At 43.6% G+C, this 24,845-nt stretch overlaps 1 protein-coding gene across 1 annotated transcript in view; it reads right to left on the bottom strand.

Moving 5' to 3' along the window:
- The window catches only part of fat3a (FAT atypical cadherin 3a), a 191,713-nt gene that overhangs the window by 4,454 nt on the left and 162,414 nt on the right, over positions 1 to 24,845 (bottom strand). Inside the window, exons 20-30 of the mRNA XM_085916854.1 lie at positions 23,250 to 23,447; positions 21,023 to 21,824; positions 14,164 to 14,298; positions 13,775 to 13,929; positions 13,355 to 13,597; positions 11,791 to 12,037; positions 7,801 to 7,954; positions 3,707 to 4,419; positions 3,106 to 3,219; positions 1,603 to 1,662; positions 426 to 461 (exon numbers count right to left, since the gene is read on the bottom strand). Of these exons, the coding sequence (XP_085772980.1) occupies positions 426 to 461; positions 1,603 to 1,662; positions 3,106 to 3,219; positions 3,707 to 4,419; positions 7,801 to 7,954; positions 11,791 to 12,037; positions 13,355 to 13,597; positions 13,775 to 13,929; positions 14,164 to 14,298; positions 21,023 to 21,824; positions 23,250 to 23,447 (2,857 nt within the window). The remainder of the gene's footprint in view (positions 1 to 425; positions 462 to 1,602; positions 1,663 to 3,105; positions 3,220 to 3,706; positions 4,420 to 7,800; positions 7,955 to 11,790; positions 12,038 to 13,354; positions 13,598 to 13,774; positions 13,930 to 14,163; positions 14,299 to 21,022; positions 21,825 to 23,249; positions 23,448 to 24,845) is intronic.

Raw genomic sequence — 24,845 nt, 5'->3', positions numbered from 1 at the left:
GAAGCAATTGCTGAGTACAGTATTTGTACGTTTCTCAAATGGGAATGTTAGCCTGATGCTAGTCCTAGAGAAAAGGTCAGATGGTTGCAACAAACTTTATGGAAAGTAGGTCATCTTATCTTGCCCAAAACAAAATGTTGTCACGGTTGGATTGATAGCGTGCCATTTTTAAAATATGAATCTGTTTTGTCAGTAGTCATCATTTGGCTAAGACATATCTACAGCTGAAAATGAAGTCTACTCCTTGCTGAGAGAGACAGAGCAAGGGTGAGAGACACAGGAGAGGATTACATTGGTAGATGGATGATAGAGCGAGAGAGAGAGAGTGCGAGAGAGTGCGAGAAAGAGTACGAGCGAGAGAGAGCGAGAGAATGAGAGACAGAAAGAGAGAGAGACAGAGAGATACAGTAGATAGATGTTTTCACCTCTGTCGAAGGTTTGACTTTGGTCCATGACTGATACTGTCAGATGGAAGAATAACATATGAGAGGTTTGAAAAATTTGTATGTTTAAGTGACGAGATTGTTGCATGAAGTCCAAGGCCACTATTAGCATTGCTTAATATGTTATGTTAACATACTAGGAAGGTTCTCAGTTTGTTGTTTGTGACATGTAACGTTAGCATACCGTACAATTATTCAGCCTGCTGTTGCTTCTATTCTATTCTTATATTGAATTGTCTTTCAAGATGACATGTCTGTTCTTGGTGTTGGATTTTTATCAAATAAATTTCCCCCAAAATGCGACTTATACCCCAAAATGCGACTTATACACACACACACACACACACACACACACACACACACACACACACACACACACACACACACACACACACACACACACACACACACACACACACACACACACACATATATATAAATCCAGTGCGACTTGTATATGTCTTCCTTCTTTGTTATGCATTTTATGGGTAGTGCGATTTATAGTCCGGAAAATACGGTAATAAATTATAAATCTAGAGACTCATTTCAATGACCTATTACAAATTAACATAATATCAATCATATTTTTCACACATGTCCATCATCTGAACTCACACACTGTCATAACCAGATGAAGGGCCCCAATACTTTTAGATCCTACTAACACATGAAAAATCACAGATTATGAGGCTCTAACTAACTCTAAAGGCAAAGTTCTTGGGCTGCATACCTCATTGATATTGATATTTTTCATATTTATAAATAAAAATCTATAATACAATTTAAATCAAATTAATAAAGTTTGGTCATCATTTGCGAGCATGAAAGTAGGCTTACTTGCAAATCTTACAGTCTCAAAGACGTTTGACGATTAAATGATTGTTTTTGCTGGACTTAACTTGAGTTGACAAAAATAAATCATAGTTCTGCTACTTCCCTAAGGCATACGCGTTGTGGAGAGGGGCGTGGTGGTGCGGTTAGAGCCACTATCTTTATTTTTAAAGGGACTTGTAATGAGAGTTCAAGCGATGAACGCTGTGCCGTATTTGTCAGTTCAAATTGTGCTTTTCTCAAACTGCAGTGTAAAGAAAAACACAAATTGGAGAAAGGAACAGTCGAATAGTCAGAGGTGAGATGCAAAGTGGATGAGACATGGTACCTTCACTTTCGATTGTGTCGACAGCGTCATTGACCAGTCGAATGACGGTCACTATGGAGGCTTTTGGAAGGAAAAAGGAAGACAGTAATTCACGGTGATGGTTTAGGACATCCACTCAAAATCCTATCAGTTGCCATCCTTGTCTGAGTAGAAGACTACCTTTTCAGCCATTGACCTGAAGAGTTCTCTCACATTTTTGCTTTGACTAATAAAAATTGAACAACACTCCTAAACAAGCGTGCACAATGACTAAACACTTCAAATGAGAAATAAAGCCTCAGGGACTAAAGATAAAAAGAAAATGTAATGAGGAGTCTGGTGCAAAACAACACACCTGCAAAATTATATTGGCTTGAAATGTCAGAAATAATTGGTCAAAATGAATGCTTTTTAATTAATGGGCTATGAAGTGCACATTTCGGAAGCACAACTGTTCAGAGAATTGTGGCTCTCGATGAAGTGATGTTATGAAATCAAGGCAATACAATCAAACCAAGACACAAAGCCATTTGCAAAGCTCCAGACAAAGGCTGCCCTTCATACAAGTCACTGTGAAAGATTAAAAACCCTCATCTGCAGGAGGTACGGACGGTTGTCGGAACAACTATAATGTGCTTTGGAAATGACTCAAAACGTTTGTTTAACCCTCGTTGCAGGATGGTTCACTATATTCTTGTATTTAGTGTCACAAAATCAGTATGAGAAGCGAAGAAAAAACATCCTGTAGTTATTCTACAGTTGTAGAGGTTGCTTCATATTATATTAGCAATAAGGACATTGTGGACATATCATTCGACAGTCCGACAGGAATAATGACATGATTTTTTTACCATTATGGCATGTGGCACCTCTAAGCATCAGTACACTTAATAAAGAAGGATCATCATTGTACAGTAAAATGAACCTAATGCTGCTCCTACTATTGCTTTTTAATCAATTTAGATGAATAGAAAATGAACAATTGCTAACTTCAACCGCTAATTTCGTCAATCAAACAATACCACATTGTTTACAGGGTCTGAACCGCACGCTTGGTTTCTGCTGTGGAGAAATGATTTTGTTTATGACAAAGGCCTCACAACCCCATGCACTGAAAACTCGTTCTGTGGCTGTGCACTTCATGAAGCAGATTTTTTATGTGAGCTGCAGCTCCGTAAAAATAATGTATGAGACACAGTTGGCTATGGAAGTAACACAAGGGAAGCCAGCTTCTGGTTGGAGTAAATGTTTCCATTCCTCCTTCTCGTCTCATTGATAATTCACCCGTCTTGTACTGTCCCCATCCATTCTTTCATCATTATTCTCCTCAAGGACACACTAGAGACATGAGGTCTTTGAATAGTGTTCTATTGTAAGCCAAACATTTCACCAATCATGAAACCCATGGGGAAAGCATTTGTATTTGCATTTCAATGTAAAGACACAGTCTAGGTCTTAACAAGCAAAACTATTTTAGAAGACCAACATTAACAGAGCTTGAAAAGGAGAGAGGGTGCATTTTACCATTGTCATCACAGGAGTCGGACTGAAACGAGCTCAGCGACTGGACCTCAGAATTACTGCCCTTGTTGCTCCCCGAGAGACAAGTTATTTCCTCGGCCATGTCAACCATCTTACCTGTAAAGAGAGGATACTTGCTCAATTAGAATACTAGGTATTTAATCATGTTCACATTTTGACATGACAACACCATTTTGACACCTATTCGAGCAAAAGCACTGTCTTTTGAAGGCTTCAAGTGGGAAGATGTCAGAGGGAAGTGGCCACTGAGCTTAGAGTGTCATAGCAGAAAGAGAAAGACTTGGACAGTCAAATAAAGGCATATTTTAGAACTAGGTGTCCTATTTTGTTAAAGAGTTGTGATTTATTTCCCCGTCAGCTTCTTGTTAGAGATCAGCAAGTGCAAAAAGTACTGAAACATTGAACAGCTGGATATGCATATTCAAGAGTTAAGAGAATGTCAAATTAGGTACATGAGTAATGCTTATAAAGCATTTTCGTTCATTCTGAAATTTCACCAATCTTCGGTGTACATCATCTGCAGTCTGATTTGAATTTCAAATCAACTGTACGTACACTCACAAACACCATCACCGTCACTCACCGTCATCACTGTCCCACGGGTTCTTTTGTATGGAATCACAGTCTGATCGACAAGGAGAAACTGGGGGTAGGTTTGGGGCCACACTGCACACCACAACCCCCCTCCTGGTGGACCCCGACAAAATCCGTGGCGACTCTGGGTGAAAGGTGCTCATCTCTGTATGCTCCACTGTGTGCCCATCCACCAACTTTTCCAATGTTGCCCTTGGATCAGCCTGAAAACAAGGAGTGTATGCCATGGGCCTGACCGGGACCTGTGGAGGTCCCATCATCCCACCCGCTCCAACCATGGTGGGCCCCAATCCGGTCTCTGAATAAAGATTGATGGGGTCTCCCGCTGTGCAATGCAGGGTCTTAAACTGAACACCATTGGCTTTGTTGAGAAGGGCTGCTGTGGCAGGGTCCTGGATCAGTGACAAGTTGTTTCGCGAGTAGCTCTTTTGGAAGACCTTCTTGCGGAAAGCGATGAAGAGGATGATGAGGGTGGCGATGACAAACAGCACCACAGCAATGCCAATCAATTCCTCCTTTCCGACCACTGCGTGCCCAGCTTGCATGTCGGGGACGACAACGGGCCGCAGGCTGCAACGCTGTCCCACAAAGCCCGCAGTGCAGTTACAGTAGAAGGAACCGTGCGTGTTGACACAGATCCCACCATTCTCACACTCGCCCTCAGGATTGCTGTGGTCACATTCGTTCACATCCTTCTCACAGCTACAAGATGGAGGGTTGGAGGAAAGAGGGGAAGAAACTGGTATGAGTAAAATGTATAAATAAGGGCTGCACAAACGAGTTTATAAAATAATCAACAGTTTTTGAATCCTCATTTCTCATTGTCAAAGTATATTTATGGAGCCGAGTGGAAGTTTGTGAAACATGGCACAACTTGTGAACCTGCTCTGCCCCAAAACATGTCACCTACACAACCATACAGTACATTCCGGGATGTCACACACAGATGCAAAATCATCTCTAAGTGCCCACTTCTCAGCGGCCAAATTGACATCTGTAAGGGGAGATCTTCTTGCAATTTCTTCTAAACATATGATCACCCTGCACTGACTCCAGCGAGTTCGTTATACTTCCGCCATGTAGAATGCGTACTGAATTTAATAGAAACGGGGCACGGGGCATCAATTTGCCAGGGCTCAAGTTGGCTGCGTTTAGTCTCACAACAGAGCAAACGCCCATTTCTAACTGTGGCTCTAAGACTCAACCCATGCACACAGTTAGATTGCACTTTGGGTTAGACTTGTGCTGGCCCCGAAAATTGGTCCCTTTATGCTTAAGTGAATTTAACAGTGCAATAACCACTAAAATTAATGGAACTGTTGACAAACATGATGATTAAAAAAAAATTAAGTTATTTTGTGAGCTTTTTTGTTAACTATAATAACCTTGGGTGTTACCAAGCAAATAGAGTTTTTTGGGGGCCATCTTCAGTGAAGGCCAAAATCGTCACGACTCGTCTCTGATTATTTTATTGTGTGTAGGTTGTCATAGTTTCTGTCCGCGCCTCTGTGTACTCACCCCTCCCCACGTGTGTCTGCCCATTCAGTGTAATCACAGTCACCTGTCTCGTTTTTAAGTCCTGTCTGCGTGTCACTCCGTGTCAGATCGGTCTTGTTTCTTGTCTCCTGTCTCATGTCTTTGTCTGTTAGTTCTGTTTCTGTTAGCCAGTCTGTCGGTCGGTCCCGTTATTGTTTTGTTAGGTTGTTATGTCAGTTTGTCCGTTGTCTGTTCCCCTTCATTCTCCTTTCCAACTCCCTTTTCCCTTCAATAAATCCTGGTCCAAGCTGCATTTGGTCGCCCTGCACCATTCTGATCCTGACAAATATAAAATGGAGATTAAATTACCGTAAATACGGACTATAAACTACTTTTTTCTCAAATCTTGAACCCTGTGGTTTATAGTCCGGTGCAGTATAAATAGGTTTTTTTTGGGTGGTATTTCTCATGACTAATACATTTATACACGCATAAAAAGGTTGTGGACCGCTGTTGTGCTGTTATGTTAATAAAAGTTATGCGTCCCTAAATAATCATCACTTTCCTGACAATCATCTTTGTGTATATTCTCTTACAAATGGGAATTAAACATGAAAAACCTTACGCGATCATGCGGCGACTTTACATGCACATTCTAATCGGACACTGAGGAGGAAGATTTTGCTAGTTTCAGTAGACAGGAGGAAGACAAAGACTTTTGTTGACTGGTATGTTGTTGTTTTTTACCCACCTAGTTTGTGCTGTTACTTTCGTGTTTACAACAAAATGTTAATGTTATTAAAATGTTAGCCCGGCTAGTGCTGTTACTTCCATGTTTACAACGAAATGTTAATGCGATTAAAACTTTAGCCTAGCTAGTGCTGTTACTTCCATGTTTACAACGAAATGTTAATGTGATTAAAACTTTAAAAAGGCTTTCTGTGTACTTTCTTTCTTTGTAAATAACTCGTGCGCGGTGCGGCTTATCTAAGTATAAAACAAAAACAAATCACAAATTTCATCTGATGCAGCTTATACGCCGGTATATACAATCCTATTGGCAGTATTTAGTGAAAGTAATGTGTGCTGAAAAACAATTCCATCATGACTTTTACTATATATGGTTTTCTAAAAGCAAACAAAAACTACAATTTTAAATAAGTGTAGGATCATCACTGTTTCCATTTGATTTGCTGAGCTCCTATTCTTCCTGTGGGAAGTCAGAGACTATACGAAAATCAGGCAGCGAGATTCGGGGGGCTATTAAAATGGTGGACGTTGAGGTATTTCTTCAGTTAATGTTAAATGAGGTCAACATAGTTAAAAAGTGAATTACGGTTCACTCAATGGTGGAGACACTCAAGACCAAGTTGTACAAAGTCAGATTAATCAAACAGACCAGGTTATACAACCAATAATAAACTGTATTATAAGTCTGTTGGCAGCTTGTATTCCTCCAAACTAATAGACAATCCCTCACGTTTGAAATAATAGATGGAAAACGGTGTGATCCATAAATAGCTTGAGAAGTAGTCGCTGTCAAACACTGATCCATGCTATACATTGTTATATTGCCCCTGTGTGGCCACTGAAAGAAAACATTTACTTTTTTTTTTCAATGTGGAAATTAGTCTCGATATTCAAAAGAAAATGTTGAGACATTTGGGTTAAAATTTAAAAGCACTTATTATTATTATTATTATTATCTGCACACAAAACTATACAACTTCAATTGCAAATCATAATGCTGATATTCTATTGTGATTAGCCCATTTGTACCTACCTAATGTGAATCAATTATTTTCTGAGTGTTAGTACTTTGTGGATCCAAAATCTTTAACAATGACACATTTTCGAATATCCTCAGGCATGTGATGGCTGTGGCCATGTTTTAGTCCTACGCAACATGTGTTCCTAATTAATTAATATTATTTTTTAAATGTGACTGAATAAATATAAGAGCCTTTCTCCTTACCCCTAAATTGAGAAAAAAAAGCCACTATGTGCAGAAATACCCTAGATCACTACAGCTGTGTTTGTCTCTACCCCTCTGTCGATCTCATCAATTTCACCCCAATGAATGCAGGCAGATGACCCACCACACACACTGCAGGTGTTGGTTCTGTTTGAAGACCCCCCCCTATATAAAGCAGGTTCAGTTGATTCTCATTAAAATATACAAGTGAGGATTTCTATTGCAGGGTTTTAAAACTGAAGTGAGTTTGTGGAATCATGGAATAAAGATTAAAATCTATCTTTAAAAACAATCTTGTACTACAACCACAGACAAGTCAATAGGCAATTATCATCATCCTCAGACGAACCTAAAGAATATACACCAAGGATTAAAGGACAACAATATTTAGAAAACCTCATCTACAAACACTTGTAAATGATTCACAGTGCTGTTGCCTTGTAGTAAATATTTAAGATATTTAAGATCTACCTAATTCTCATCATATTTATATTTATCCTCTTCTGTTATAGTCGATGGTTCAATCATGTTTGTCCAAATTTATAATGAAATGAGTGGAGTTACACAATTAATCGTTACAGCCCTCAAATAAATTCTTAAAGGATTCAGAGCTTGATTTGCATGATACTCACGTCAGACCCATAAAGCCTCTTCTACAACTGCAGAGGAACGCATTGCCGATAGCCTTACAGATTCCACCGTTCTTACATGGATTGGGTACACATGCCGTTATCTCTATCTCACAGTGCCAACCGGTGTAGAAGTGGTGACAACTGCATGAGAATCCTGGCAGACACAAAAAAGAAACAAGAATTCAGGCATTTCGCAGACAGTACAGGTTGCACAATGTTAATGAACTTGTCTCAGGAGCGACAATGCTGTAATTTTAACAAATGACAAGAGGAACAATAATCTATTCATCATCAATCAACAGCTCAAACCGCTTTGTGTGTGGTAGATAATTGCGCGCTCCCCTTCGATTTTCACAGAGGGGCAAACAAAGGGTTCAAAATGTCGCTAGAGCTTAACTTTTCCAATTTACCGTAATTTTCGGACTATAAGTCGCGTTTTTTTCTTAATTTGGGTGGGTGGGCCGACTTATACTGAGGAGCAACTTTACATAAAGGACAAAGATTCGATCACAGGATGACGAAGATGACGAAGGGCCCCACGTACTACCGGCATTGTTTGAAAGTGACACAGAGGACAAAGAGTTTGAAGGATTTGATGATTTGGAGTGACACAGAAGGTTTGAAAAACTATTATGGCTTCTAAGCACGCCCGGTCCGACTCGACGGAGCTCTCTTTCACCTCCGTGGATGGAAGTCGGGGGCTGGCGCTCGGCCGGGTGGGTGTCCGGGGACGGTGGATGGGGCTCGGACATGGCTTTTACGCACGCCTGGTCCTATTCTATGGAGCTCTCTTCCACCTCCGTGGCTGGAAATGCCACCTCCGGGGATGGAAGTCCATGCCGCCGCACGCGTGGAAGTCGACTTTGTTCACGCTACAATATAGTTATACGTATACTAGATCTGTGGAATAACAACGAGGCTGACATCAGGGCGCACGCGCGGCGTTGTTGACAAAGGATGAGGAATTTGATCGATGGATTTAATGATTTGGAGTGACACAGATGGTTTGATAATATTGTTGTAATATGATAGTTATTTGAAATATACTTTTTATAACGTTATATGGGTCTGTGGAATAATAAGAATTGTAACTTACGAGTCCGGCACCATTGTTTACATAAAGGACGATCTATAGATTTACTGAATTGGATTGACACAGATGGTTTTATAAACGTGTTATTTATGTAAAAGTTATTAGAATAACTCTGAATGTTACGTCTGGCTCGTTCTCAGCTCTTCGTTTGTGTTTATGTCACATTAGCATACCTATCGTTTAGCCTGTTGTTGCTCGTTCATGTCTGTTCTTGGTGTTGGATTTTGTCGAATAAATTTCCCCCCAAAATGCGACCTATACTCCGGAGCGACTTGTGTTTTTTTTCCACGGTATTGTGCATTTTATGGCAAATGCGACCTATATTCCGGAGCAACATTTAGTCCAAAAAATACGGTACTAGTTCTCATCACTTACAAAAGCTGTCCATTTAGAAATAAAAGGCACTTTAATGTTTTCAATAGCTGTTCTTTTAATGATTTCAGGCAATAGAAGAATGCTAATACTTGTATTTTCTGGAGGTGGTACCCCAAACATAGACTTCAGGGTAAATGTAAGTCAAAAGAACCCTTACCAATTTCAGTTGACTATATAACAACGTATGAACAATTCAGCTTCCATAAAGCCCCATGTTGTCTACAAACGCGTCGTGTTTGTGTATGTTGGTGAAACATATGTTGTGATATGTTGAAGTAGTCATAAGTAGAGATGCCCATGTTAATTTTGGTGCCAATTGATAGCTGTTTCTGTACATTTTTACGTGATAGTCTGTACAATAATTTCCAATGGGGAGATTGTAATCGCTTTCTTCCGTGACATAGTCAGGCTGGTCAAGCAGACTCCGCTCAAAGAGTGGGTGTCAGTATGTGCTCTTCTTCGGTTCCAAAATACTGTTAAATCTATTCTGAGTTTTTTCTCAAGAGGGAATTGTAGTACTGACATATTTTTTTATTACAGTCCTATCACATAAGTACCAATGTTGGTCTCGCTTTACTGTCCTTTTAATACTTTTTGATATTGTGCTTTTGGTTCCATGAAGGCCATTGCGTTGCTGTTTATAATATGTGCTTCCTTGTCCAGTGACGTGCGGTGAGGTTCATGACTGGGGAGGCACTGAAGTCACCCCCCCCTCTCCCAACAATTTGTCCGACACCTAACCGTGTCACAAAAAAGGTTGGGGAACGCTGCTCTAGAGTAGCTTATTCATTGTTTATTTGAACTATTATAATTTAAATCCCATATCATCAGTCTTCACAAGTAAAAACACTCAACAAAGCAATAAAAGACATGGAATCAAAAACTTGTTTTCGATCATGCGTACAACTCCGTTTGAAAAGACATGATCCGTCCGAAGTCCCGTTGTCCGAATCAAACTTTTTAACTCCGGAGTTAGTCTTCCTTTACTGATGACCTCCTGCTTCAACCGAAAATCCATCGTTGAAAATCATTTGGATATGTAATCCTCCATTGTAAAACGAAATGTAAAAAAATTAAAAAAAAAGTTAAATGAATTAATGGATGACTGCTCCTCAGTTGTTCACTGTAAATTTGAACTGGAGATCACTTATTCTACAGGTGGGCGCATGAAGCATTCCGGGATCACTAGCACCCTCTGCCATAAGGCTGGAGAACCTTTTTTTCGTTCCCTCCGTAAGGTCTCTTTTCAAAGCCGTTTTGTTCATCTAAAGAAACACGACGGTACAGACAGACGACAAAAAACACTAGATATTATATACATCAGCTTAACTAAGAAAATGAGTTAATATAGCCACAGTTTTTGAACACTTAAACAGCGACATACAGTAGAGAATACAATTAATAAAAAGCTCCTTTCTTTGTGGTTTGAATGTAGCAATAAATCTAGAGAAATGCAGTGATGTCTTGAGATACGATGTTCACAACTCAAAACAATAAAATAATCTTTCCCCCATTGAAATGAATGAAACAACTTTAATTGATTTCATCCTCCCCACAGAACAAAAAATTTTCAATGAGAAAAATAGGATTAGAATGTACTCCAAACTCTATGTAAATATACAGTGAGTACACAACTTTGTTTCACTTTCTCCTGGAATGTTCGTTCTGATGTTTTGGCACCAGGTGTCAGTATAAGACAGACAGACGATATCTTGTAGTGAATCAGCTCCTCTGTCAGATTCTCAGTACTATAGTATTAGTTTGTTGCGAAGGATAATGACTATACCGTTTGAGCATTATGATATTGGCTACATGTGTTACGACACCCTTAGTGTTCGGATATCTGTTGCTTACAACACCACTCAGAGCACTGTGGTTTTTCCCATTGTATGCTTTTGGAGGCTGATATTTTCTTTGTTTTATGTTGGGTGTGAAATAACATTCAACTCATACAGGCAATAAACAGCCAGAATCATTTTTTTACAAGAATATTTAATATTAATATTATTATCATTATTATAATTATAATTATTATATCTATAAATATCCACCAAACTGTGTGTCAAGGAATTGTTGCTGAATTCCCCTGTGCATTTACGGAGCGTTTTTCAAATTCTTATGATCTATTGATTGAATGACTTATTGTTATGGGTAATGTTTAAAGATGAGTTTGACGGAGCTCTGTGATATTACAAGATGTAGTGTCTTGAGATCTAAAATGTCTACTGTATTGTAGATGTTATTCAATGGACTTCAAATTGTTCATTTGTTTTGCTTCATCACGGCTAAAACGCTGTATTCAGTATAGATATTAAATTGGTCTGACATGGCGTGTAATGTATACTGTACTGTATATGGGAGGGGGGCTTGCTTTAAGGAAAGTAATCAAAGTAATATCATGATGGAGTGATGCGTTTCAATCAGATATATTAATGTAAACAAAAGCAAATTTTTGATTGAGCATATCAAGTTTGTGAAACTTGTGCTTTTGGGTTGAAGTGTCTGCAGTAGCTGTCACTCACCACCGGAAGGCAGGCTGATACATTTTCCCCCATTCTGACATGGCTGCTGCAGACAGGCATCAGGGAAGAGGACGCAGCCCAACTTGAGCTCTGTAAGTCCCACCACCTCAGCATAGTGTGACCGCTTATTCTGCAGTGGGAGCTCATTGTTGTTCAGCATGACCGAGTCCAGGCAGCCTTGGAAGCCCTCAAGCACTTTTGGGTCCTTTTGGGAGTCAACGAGGCTGCGTGAAGTTGGATTCTGCACCTGAAGCCATGGTGGGCAAGTGTTAGGACAATAACTTAAGACAAAGACACCCAGTGGGTATCCAGACATAACTTCTACAGTCTTGAGACAGCTGACTGTAGTTCCTCTTTTTCGGCAATAATTGACATTAGAGGAGTTAAACACAGTGCATTTGCAAATGTAGTGCTGGTACTGGAGGCTATTTTGAAATTTGGAAATGCCATAAGTTTGAACAGTTTGGATGAGGGCCTTTTGATCTCTGAACATGTTACAATTAGAACATTTTGTGTTAAAATTCATGGAATTGTACACATGTAAACTGCATACACCAAAATCTCGATTTCACACGGACTTTGGAGTCCAGAATTTGAGAATCGCGTTAACCCTGAAAGCGCTTTGTATAGAAATTCTTGTTTTTTATAGAAAGGCATGTTTTTAGTCAGCCGAAGGGGTCCTTTCTTACGTTAATTTAGGTCACTCATGTTGTAAGGCAGTTGAAGGGTTTGCCGTCCGTGACCCACACACATTGAAGTCTGTTGACATTTTATTAAAAGACAAGCAATACGCAGATGACAATATCAGGCGGATTGAGTAAGTCATTTGATGCTATGTGAATTGGATGGAAGAGAGAAAGAAGCAGATAGGTGTCCGGCCACGCTCTTTGACTTGTGAGTGACTGTGTGGGTGAGGTGCTGCTGCCAGAGTCCCCCTTTCCTAAACAAAAACGGTCCTAGCTATCCTTAACACTGCAACACTCATTATCTAACGCCTTCAAATTCATCAAATCACTAGTTAAAGCGTTAAATGTTGACATTGAGAGCATGTAAAACATAATGGAAGAAGTAATAAGAAGTCTAAGTTTGAGTATGTGGCATTATGGGAACGTTTCAGAAATGGTTTAATAGTTTTGGAATATAAGATAAAACCAGAGTACTTGGTTAAAGAAAGAGCATCAGAACTGTGACGCAAGCAAGCTACCCATTCGAGCACTATTGTCCCTTTATCCGCACTACATCACCAAATTATTGTGTTCTTCCAAAACCACCCTTTTGTTTTATTTTGCCAAAACAAGTGCTGTAAAAAAGGTCAATGGAAAAAACAAGTGTAGGCATTCATGATTTCAATTACTAAAGAAACTTGGTCAAATTAAGTCTTGAATTGGTTCATAGACTCCATGGAAAATTGGACAGTTTTCAGATTCTGCATTACATAGACATTGTATGAGGTTCTGCCTTACTTAATTAAAGATGGTGAATGCAGTTGTCAAAGTACTAAAGTGGATGCTGAGTAAGTTTACAACAGTAACACTAATTAGGAAACAGAAAACAATGCACTGACCAGTGCTCCAAAGTAGATGGTTCTGTATGGAGCAAACGATTGCACGTACGCTTGCCCATGGCGCCTTTCAACATAGCTGTCATCCAGAGAGAGACTGCTGAAGTTGCGGTTGAGCTCCATTGCCACCGTGTGCCAGCTGCCATCATTGATCCACCGGCCAGAGATGCCCAACATGTCGGGACTGTCACTACCTGCAGTGTCAGGTGTGCAGCTGAGCTGGAACCACAGCTTTCCCTCGTCCAGCTGCTCACACACAGATGAGAACATATTGTATGTGACAGTAACTATGGCTTGCCCTGTGGATGAATGCACCCTGAATAATCCTGGAGTCTGCAAGAGTTATTATGCATGGAAAAACATTTGCTTTGAGGATATATATTTTTTTTTAATGGACCAGAATACGAGATGGCGATAGCATACCTTAAGCATGGTGCAAGGCTCACTATGAGTGTACATGATGATTCCTCTAGTCTGCAATGTTCTAATTCTCAGACTGAGTTTCAGCTCTGTTTGGAGTCCCTCTGAAAGCTGGTATTTGATGTAGCTGTTACCTGAGAAACTTAAAGATGAATGGCCTGGAGACACACACACATACGAACACGCACACACAAACACACGCACACACGCACACACGCACACACACACACACACACACACACACACACACACACACACACACACACACACACACACACACACACACACACACACACACACACACACACGCATGGTGCATGGGCATACCATAAAGTGCATTATTACATTATGTAACAAAAGAAAACAACATGTAAAAGAAATATTTCTGACACCTGCACACTCTCCAAGTTTGCCCAGTGGACATTGACATGCATACCGCCCTCTGGTCACATCCACTGAAACGCATTGCATGTCTGCTGGGCACTGCTGGTCTTCACATTGTCCTGACAAAGCAGCACAATTGTCGTCTAGCAACATAAACAGAAAAAATGCATCTTAACAAAAAAACCTTAGTCAACATTAAATTGATTAATCTATTGTGTAGTTTATGGTTAATGGCACATTTCTGAAGATGACTCAGAGAATGCATTCAGAGCAAAAGAACATTTTCAGCATGAAAAGAGGTAATTTTGTGTCCATGTGACAATATACCTTACATCACCCCATATTAGTATGTATGAGCTACATATTGGACTCTCTGCATATTGTCAGAAAGCCCAAGGTGAACATTATCCAGTGTGATTACCCCCAAAATGGATTATACCTTGCGGTTAATTAACAGGAATTCTCTTCCTAAAATATACCACACACACACACACACACACACACACACACACACACACACACACACACACACACACACACACACACACACACACACACACACACACACACACACACACACACACACACACACACACACACACACACACACACACGATACTTGAACTCCTCCACTTGGGGCAGGATCTCATCCCCGATCCGGAGAGGGCATTCCACCCTTTTCCGACCGAGGACCATGGACTCGGATTTGGAGGTGCTGACCCTCATCGACCGCTTCACACTCGGCTGCGAACTGCTCCAGTGAGAGCTGGAGATCACGGACTGAAGAAGCCAACAGCACCACGTCATCTGCAAAAAGCAGTGACGCGATGCTGAGGTCCCCAAACCGGACCCCCTCAACGCCTCGGCTGCGCCTAGAAATTCTGTCCATAAAAATTATGAACAGAATCTGTGACAAAGGGCAGCCTTGGCGGAGTCCAACCCTCACTGGGAACGAATCCGACTTACTGCCGGAAATGCGGACCAATCTCTGGCATCGGTGATACAGGGACCGAACCGCCCTTATCAGTTGACTCGGCACCCTGTACTCCCGAAGCACCCTCCAGAGAACCTCCCGAGGGACACGGTCGAACGGCTTCTCCGAATCCACAAAGCACGTGTGGACTGGTTGGGCGAACTCCCATGCACCCTCGAGGATCCTGCCGAGGGTGTAGAGCTGGTCCACTGTTCCACTGAATAGACCTTACCGGGGAGGCTGAGGAGTGTGATTCCCCTGTAATTGGAACACACCCTCCGGTCCCCCTTCTTAAAGAGGGGAACCACCACCCCAGTCTGCAAATCCCGAGGCACCGTCCCCGATGTCCACGCAATGCTGTAGAGGCGTGTCAGCCAAGACAGCCCCACAACATCCAGAGCCTTTAAGAACTCCGGGCGGATCTCATCCACCCCCGGGGCCTTTCCACCAAGGAGTTTTTTAACTACCTCAGTGACTTCGACCTCCGAGATTCGAGAGTCTGCCTCAGAGTCCCCAGCCCTGCTTCCACAAAAGAAGGTGTGTTGGTGGAATTGAAGAGGTCTTCGAAGTATTTCTCCCCACCGACTCACGACATCCCGAGTCGAGGTCAGCAGCACACCATCTCCACTGTAAACAGTGTTGACCGTGCACTGCTTCCCCCTCCTGAGACGCCGGATGGTGGACCAGAATTTCCTCGAAGCCGTCCGGAAGTCATTCTCCATGGCCTCGCCAAACTCCTCCCACGCCCGAGTTTTTGCCTCAGCAACCGCCGAAGCCGCGTTCCGCTTGGCCATCCGGTACCTGTCAGCTGCCTCCGGAGTCCCGCAGGCCAAAAAGGCCCTATAGGACTCCTTCTTCAGCTTGACGGCATCCCTTACCGCCGGTGTCCACCAGCGGGTTCGGGGATTGCCGCCACGACAGGCACCAACAACCTTACGGCCACAGCTCCGGTCGGCTGCCTCAACAATGGAGGCGCGGAACAAGGTCCACTCGGACTCAATGTCCCCCGCCTCCCCCGGGACGTGGGAAAAGCTCTGCCGGAGGTGGGAGTTGAAGCTCCTTCTGACAGGGGATTCTGCCAGACGTTCCCAGCAGACCCTCACAGAGCGTTTGGGTCTGCCCGGTCGGACCGGCATCTTCCCCCACCATCGGAGCCAACCCACCACCAGGTGGTGATCAGTTGACAGCTCCGCCCCTCTCTTTACCCGAGTGTCCAAAACATGCGGCCGCAAATCCGATGACACGACTACAAAGTCGATCAACGAACTGCGGCCTAGGGTGTCCTGGTGCCAAGTGCACACATGGACACCCTTATGCTTGAACTTGGTGTTCATTATAGAAAATCCGTGTCGAGCACAGAAGTCCAATAATAGAACACCGCTCGGGTTCAGATCGGGGGGGCCGTTCTTCCCAATCACGCCCTTCCAGGTCTCACTGTCATTGCCCACGTGAGCATTGAAGTCACCCAGTAGAACGATGGAGTCCCCAGAAGGAGCGCTCTCCAGCACTTCCTCCAGGGACTCTAAGAAGGGTGGGTACTCTGAGCTGCCGTTCGGTGCATAGACACAAACAACAGTCAGGACCCGTCCCCCCACCCGAAGGCGGAGGGAGGCTACCCTCTCGCTCACCGGGGTGAACCCCAATGTGCAGGCGCCCAGCCGGGGGGCAATAAGTATGCCAACACCTGCTTGACGCCTCTCACCGTGGGCAACTCCAGAGTGGAAGAGAGTCCAGCCCCTCTCGAGAGGGCTTGTACCAAACTATGTGTGGAGGCAAGTCCGACTATGTCTAGTCGGAACCTTTCTGCCTCACACACCAGCTCGGGCTCCTTTCCAGCCAGAGAGGTGACATTCCATTTCCCCAGAGCTAGCCTCTGCTGCCGGGGATCGGACCACCAAGGTCCCCGCCTTTGGCCGCCGCCCAGCTCACTATGCACCCGACCCCTTTGGCCCCTCCTATAGGTGGTGAGCCCATTGGAAGGGGGACCCACGTTTTCTTTACGGGCTATGCCCGACCGGACCCCATGAGCGAAGGCCCGGCCACCAGGCGCTCGCCTTCGAGCCCCACCTCCAGGCCTGGCTCCAGAGAGGGGCCCCGGTGACCCGCGTCCGGGCGGGGGAAAACGAAATCCATATATCTTTTTCATCATAAGGGGTCTTCTGAGCCGTGCTTTGTCTGGCCCCTCACCTAGGACCCTTTTGCCATGGGTGACCCTACCAGGGGCATGAAGCCCCAGACAACATGGCTCCTAGGATCATAAGGGCACGCAAACCCCTCCACCACGATAAGGTGACGACTCACGGAGGGGTAATTTAAACTTTTTTAACAAATAAAAAACTGAAAAGTGGGGCGTGCAATATTATTCGTGCCCTTTACTTTCAGTGAAGCAAACTCACACCAGAAGTTCAGTGAGGATCTTTGAACGATCCAATGTTGTCCTATATAGCATTCTATTTATCATCATCAGTCATTTAGGACAACATTGGATCGCTCAAAGATCCTCACTGAACTTCTGGAGTGAGTTTGCTGCACTGAAAGTAAAGGGGCCGAATATCTTGGGAGAAGGTTTTGTGGTCAGATGAAACCAAATTTGAGCAAATGAACTTGCCGTGTTTGGACAAAGAAATGTATTGACTGCGACCCAGAGAACACAGTTCATACCGTCAAGCATTGAAGTGATAACATTATGCTTTGGGGGTGTTTTCCTGCTAAGGAGACAGAACGTCATCACCGCATTGATAGAAGAAAGACGGGGCCATTTATCAGAAAATCCTGAGTAACAACCTTCTTCCCTCCACCAGGGCACTGAAAATGGGTCCCATCTTCCAGCTAGACAATAACCCAAAACATACGGCCAAGGCAACAAAGGAGTGGCTCAGAAAGAAGCACATTAAGGTTACGGAGTGGCCAAGTCAGTCTCCAGACTTTAATCCCATAGAAAATCTATGTAAGTAATAGTAAGTGAGAAAACACTATTGTAAATTATTATGTTTTTGTTTGTGGACTTTGTTGAAATGAGAGTTTTTGTGTGTGAGACAGTGCACACAATGTTCATTGTTGAAAATGACTGGCCTGTGGTCTTAGTACTGTAGGAGTCAATTTCTGTTATTATCATGTTGGTGTGTGACATGATAACGTGTGAGCGTGTGTGGAGGGGGGGGGGGGGGGGGTGTTGTTCATGTGTGCTCATGCGTATGATGTGGCTCTTTGTGGTAACACAGTAAAAAATGTGGCTCTTAGTCTCTGACTGGTTGGCCACCCCTGCTATAGGGGTAGGCGCTTGAGAGATGGGGGCTATGGCGAGTCTACCATATGCTTAATTTATTTGTTCGCTACACCTTCTTCTGATTACCCTTGACGCTTTTTGCGCGAGTATTAGGAAACATGACTACAAAAACTCGAAATTAGAATGAACTTCTCAATATGCTAACGCACACACAGGAAGACCGGAGAGCGGTAAGAGGAGAGGAGGGGGACTCGCTGTGTTTGTGAACGATATATGGTGCCATCCCGGAAACGTCAGTGTTAAGGAGCAACTCTGCTCCAGTGACTTGGAGCTGTTGGTGGTTAGCATGCGACCATGCTACCTCCCGAGGGAGTTTTCACATGTTATTGCTATAACTGTGTACATCCCTCCCTCAGCTCTCGCTGCTACCGCTACGAACCAAATCCACTCTATCATTTCTATGCTTCAAATTCCCCACCCACAATCCCTCCTCCTCATCTCCGGGGACTTCAATCATGCTTCCCTGGCCTCTTCCCTCCCCACCTTTACTCAATATGTCGACTGCCACACCAGAAACAATAGAACTTTGGACCTGTTGTATGCTAATGTCAAGGATGCATACACCTCATCCCCCCACTTCGTCACTCGGATCACAACCTTGTCCATCTGGTCGCAGACTACACCCAGGTGGTGAAACAGCGGCCACCTGAGAGGAAGTCTGTGATGTTGTGGTCTGAGGAATCTACTGCCAGGCTCAGAGACTGCTTCCAACACCCTTTCTCCTTTACAGATCTTCAGGTGAGGAGTCACCTCAGAAAGATCAAGGCAGGGAAGGCCCCGGGCCCAGACGGCATCTGTCCAAGACTGCTCAGGGACCCTGCGGACTATCTGAGTGGCGTGGTCATGTACCTGTTCAACCTGAGCCTGAACAAAGTTCCAGCCCTGTGGAAGAACTCCTGCGTGGTCCCCGTATTGAAAGTGCGCACCCCAAGGAGCCTAACCACTTCAGGCCTTGACTTCCCACCTGATGAAGACTATGGAGAGGATCATCCTGGGTCACCTGCGTTCGCTGGTGGGAGCACAGCTGGACCCCCTGCAGTTTGCTTACCGGCCTGGTGTTGGGGTGGACGATGCAGTCATTTATTCACTGCACAGAACACTGCTTCAGGACATCGGGAGCACTGGGAGAATCATGTTCTTTGATTTCTCCAGCGCTTTTAACACCATCCAGGGTGAAGATGGAGAAGGCGGGTTGCCTGGCTGCATGGTCAACAGACTTCCTCACCGACAGGCCGCAGTATGTGAGGTTACATCGCTGTGAGTCTGACGTGGTGCGCTGCAGCACAGGTGTCCCCCAGGGTACGGTGCTCTCTCCTTTCCTTTTCGCCTTGTACACTTCGGACTTTACCCACGACGCCGCACATTGTCACATCCAGAAGTTCTCCGACGACACGGCCATTGTTGGATATGTTTCGGAGGGGAACGATCTGGAACACAGGACGGTCATCAAGGACTTTGTCAGCTGGTGTGAGCTCAACCAGCTTCAGCTGAACGCCAGCAAGACGAAGGAGATGATTGTGAGCTTCGGGAGGACAGCACCCCACTTCACTCCGGTGAACATCCAGGGATCAGACATTGAGGTAGTGGAGAACTACAAATTCCTGGGTGTTCGCCTTAATAACAAACTGGACTGGACTGATCACACCCACACCCTGTACAAGAAGGGCCAGAGTCGCCTCTACCTGATGAGGAGTGAGGTCCTTCGGTGTGTGCAGGGCTCTCCTCAGGATCTTCTATGACTGCAGGGCTCTCCTCAGGATCTTCTATGACTCCGTGGTGGCCTCAGCCATCCTCTACGCTGTGGTCTGCTGGGGTGGGGGCAGTACGGACCGGGACAGGGGGAGACTGAATAAGATGGTCAGGAGAGCGAGCTCTGTCCTGGGCTGTCGCCTGGACTCCATTGAGGTTGTGGGTGAGAGGAGGACGTTAATTAAGCTGAAATCCATCATGGACAACACCTCTCACCCCCTCCATGACATTGTGCGGTCCCTGAGCAGCTCCTTTAGCAGCTGACTTTTACACCCACGGTGTAGGAAAGAACGATTCCACAGGTCCTTCAATCCCTCTGCTGTCAGACTCTACAACGTGCGTGGCGCCTGATAAAATTGTGATTAGTGTCTGCTAGCTGCACTTGTCTTTGTCCTTGTCTGTTATTTATCCTTTTTTGAAATCTTGGCACTTGTATTCTTGCACTCGTATGCGCTGCTGTGACAAGTACATTTCCCTGCTGTGGGATGAATAAAGTTCTATCATCATCATCAACACAGGCACGAAGGGTAAGGGCAATAAGAAAATGGGTAACACACACACACACACACACACACACACACACACACACACACACACACACACACACACACACACACACACACACACACACACACACACACACACACACACACACACACGTCATAACGTCACTAGACACGCTCTGAGAAAGTTGTTCATTGGTTGGGAAGACAATTTTGGTTCGTAAGAAGAGGCAAAAAATTCTTGAAGCTCCGGTTCGTATCTCCAAATGTTCGTAAGTACAGACGTTCCTAATATAATTTGACAATTGCATTCTAACACGATTTTTACTGGACATTGACAACATCTCATTGCTTACCAGCGCATGTGCAGCGTGACGTCCGATGGAATCGCGGTGAGACAAAGCTGACTTGTGGAGTGCTGTACGTTGCCAGATTGTGTGAATCCAAGATTATGTTTTGTTCACACTGGGCCCCACGACAATCCAGCCCTGAGCAGTTTTTATCCAAGATGGCCGAGACTTTCAGGACCTCCTCTAGCCGCCGCCGGGAAGCACTAAGCTTCTGAGTGAGGTAAGCTGCCTTGTAGTATCCACCCTCAGCTGTTTCCACAGCGACAAGTATGTCCAGCTGTTTAGTCCCACCTACTGGCTGCAAGCTGAGCAGGTGCAGAGCATCCCGTTGCTGAGAGGTGGCCTCTTGCTGCAACACCTTCAGCACGCTTTTCAGGTGTGAGGCAACAAAGTCTTGTGGAGCTACACTCTCAAAGCGAACCGTCACAGCCTCACGCAACATCTCAGGGGTTGCCTGCTCAACATGCACGCTGACAGGCACGGGGACAGCAAAGCGGCCATCACTAACACTGGCATTCAGAGAATATCTGCCAGCATCCAAACCTCCCAGGGCAATGATCTTTCCATCACGAGGGCTAATCTTGAAGAGACTGCGATGGGCTGGCGGGGCGTGGCCAAATGTCAATGCATCGTAGGGGTCTGCATCTGTGGCATGCAACTTTCCAATGACACCACCGGGAAACTCATCTTCGATGGTGACAATATGGATCTCTAGTGGCAGCGCTACAGGTCTATGTAGGCTCTCCTCAATCACCCTGACTGTCAGCATGGAGGATGAGGACAAGCGAGGCTGCCCAGAGTCGGTCACCTTATAGAAAGAAAAGGGGAGAAGATTAATTTTGATTCACTGAAGTACAGGGATTGACGTGCTTTATCTCGTCAGGAGGCATTTCAGCAAGTCATAATAGGTAGGACTGGAAATGTATTACTATTTACTCTACAATTCATTTACTCATTTACTTTACTCTACCTCTACAAAAAGTTGAGGCTTATAGGTCAGAAATTACAGTATATTATTCATCACAACCAATTATAGCTCACTTTCTATAAATTGGTGAGCCGTGATTGGTTGTCACTTGAGACCTGGCAACTGTGATGTAATTTTCAGTCAACAGCAAGTGGCAAAATGGCTGCCCCTTGGATCAGTTGGATTTTGCCTGTTTAATTCATATTCCACAAATGAAACATCAACCAGAAGGATGTTTTTCAACTCGATGGTCTGCACAGAACCTATTATTACAAAAAAGATTTTGGACTTGACTTCCACTTTAAGGCACTAAAAAAAGATAAAGCTTGTTTGTATGTAGAATGCATGGACTTATAAAACAAATAAACAAAATCTATTGGACTGCCAGAATGTCTTTGAATACTTTTTTACTACACAAGTAATATTATAATATTTCAGTCTATATCTGAAGATTAAATAATTTCAGGGTGTGCTTGTTTTGTTTCATTTTGTTTTTGTTTCTCAGCGTGTTTATTCCTTCGTCTGTCTGTCTGCCCTGGAGTTCTAGTTCCTCTCTTGTGTATATTTTTACCAGCGTCGATGAAGTGATTAGACTTGCTTCATCTCAACACCTGCAGATAATTTGGTGCTATCCGCCCTCCTCCGCACTGCAATCCAAAAATACATTGGCTTCCTTGTTCACGGGTGCTAATTTGTTGCCGGAGGTGTTTCAAAAGTACTCTGTAAGTTTAGAAATTTTGCTTACCACTGCATTTCTCCTGCCAAAACATCAACACTAACCCATCTCCATCTGTTTCAAGTTGTTCAAGTGTTTTTGACATACTGTACCACACTCAGCCAGACTCACACCAGCCACAATTAAAGAACAATTGAGTTTGGTCATTGAGATGTTTCTAATGACACCAAAAACCTGCTCATGATAACAAGAATACAAGTCCCCAGTCTTTTCAGGTTAGGATAAGAATAAAAATAATAATTATACATTTTATTTGTAAAGCGCTTTTCATAAAAGAATCTCAAAGTGCTACAGAAATAAGACTAGCAATAAAAAACACACAAGAAACCAGAATAAAAGCATAAAAGCACAGAGCCGATAGAAGACACTTATGAGGAGCCGGGGAAAGCCTCTCTAAACACAAAAGTTTTAAGCTCCTTTTTAAAAGTGTCCACAGACTGGGGTTGAAGTAGGTGCGTAGGGAGAGAGTGGTGGAGGATGGTGTTGCCCTAATTACTTAGGGTACTAATCTTAAAGCAAGTAGACTTTACCTGTATATGGACAACATATTTGGTTGCCAGGTCCCTTCTGAACACCTGATTGGCCACAAGTGTTCCGTCTTGCTCCAGCTCAAATTCTCCTCCCTCATTTCCGGATAAAATGTGGAAGTCAAATGGTGGGCCGTTGTGGGATGAGTCCAGGTCGATAACGGACAGCTGGATGATGCTGGTGCCAATTGCCTTGTTTTCCTAGGGGAGTAAACAATCTGTCAATGGGACCACTCAGATTGGGAATGAATCATTTCCAACATTTTGTTTCTGAATGTAAGAATGTTGCAAAATTTAATTTTATTCATTTCTCACTGTATAGCATAACAAACACTATAGCTGCATTTCAAGAAATTCTAATATATAGGAAAACTTAGTTTATTAATGTCTTCCACTACAAAAGTGAAAAACGTTATAGAGATTCACCAAGTAAAATATTTTAAGATTTTATTTCTCATAATTTTGATGATTATATTATAGATTATATTTTCCCATCACACATTCCCATAAAGTAATTTCCATCCATCTGTTTTCTGTACCGCTTTGTCCCCACGGGGTTGCGGGCGTGCGGGAGCCTCTCCCAGCTGTCATCAGGCTGAACCGGTTGCCAGCCAATCGCAGGGTACACAGTGACGAACAACCATCCACACTCGCACTCACACCTAGCGGCAATTTGGAGTGCTCAATCAGCATACCAAGCATGTTTTTTTTGTGTGAAATCGAACCGGCACCCTCCTAACTGTGAGGCGGACGTGCTAACCAGTGCGCCACAGAGCCGCCCATAAAGTAATTTATTACATAAAAAAAACATATTTTTTAGAATGGGAATATTGATCTTTTGAAAACTATGTTAATAATAGAGTGAATAGTTGGTTGGAGCTGCTTCTGCATGAATTACTGCATGAACGTGGTGTGGAATGGAGGCAATCAGCCTGAGGCATTGTGGAGGTGTTATCCAAGCCCAAGCTGCTTTGATGACAGCTTTACTGTATTATTGAGTCGGATGTCTCTCATCATTATCACAGCAATATTGTTCAGGTCAGTGTGTGCTAGTTAATGAAAACGATAATATCCCAGTCTAACCAGTTTTTGGTAGTTTTAACAATGTAGGCAGGTTGACGGAATCCCAAATTTCCCCAAATGTTCCAATCGGTTTTGCATGATAGTCTTCTGAAGGCTGAGGTTATCATCTTATCAATTTGCCTGCCTGGACTCTGAACTGTATGAACAGACAGTTTCTTCAGCTGTAACCTGTAGTGGTTTGCCTTACTTGTGGAGGCAGTCAATTAACTGTCTTCTGGACAGGGACGTGAGGTCAGAGGAGGCAAGGGAGGCTACAAAAAAAGGTTGTCCAGCCTTATGGCAGGGGGTGCTAGTGATCCCGGGATGCTTCATGCGCCTACCTGTAGAATAATAGATCTCCAGTTCACATTTACAGTGAACAACTGAGGAGCAGTCGTCCATTTGTTTCATTTTACATTCGTTTTGTTTGTTTTTTTCCGTTTTTACATTTCGTTTTACAATGGAAGATTACATATCCAAACGATTTTCTATGATGGATTTTCGGTCGAAGCAGGAGGTCATCAGTAAAGGAAGAGC

Source organism: Syngnathus leptorhynchus, chromosome 7 (genome assembly GCF_054491065.1).
Source record: "Syngnathus leptorhynchus isolate UIUO chromosome 7, UIUO_Slep, whole genome shotgun sequence".
NCBI lineage: Eukaryota > Metazoa > Chordata > Actinopteri > Syngnathiformes > Syngnathidae > Syngnathus > Syngnathus leptorhynchus.
This window is presented reverse-complemented; position numbering and strand designations above follow the sequence as displayed.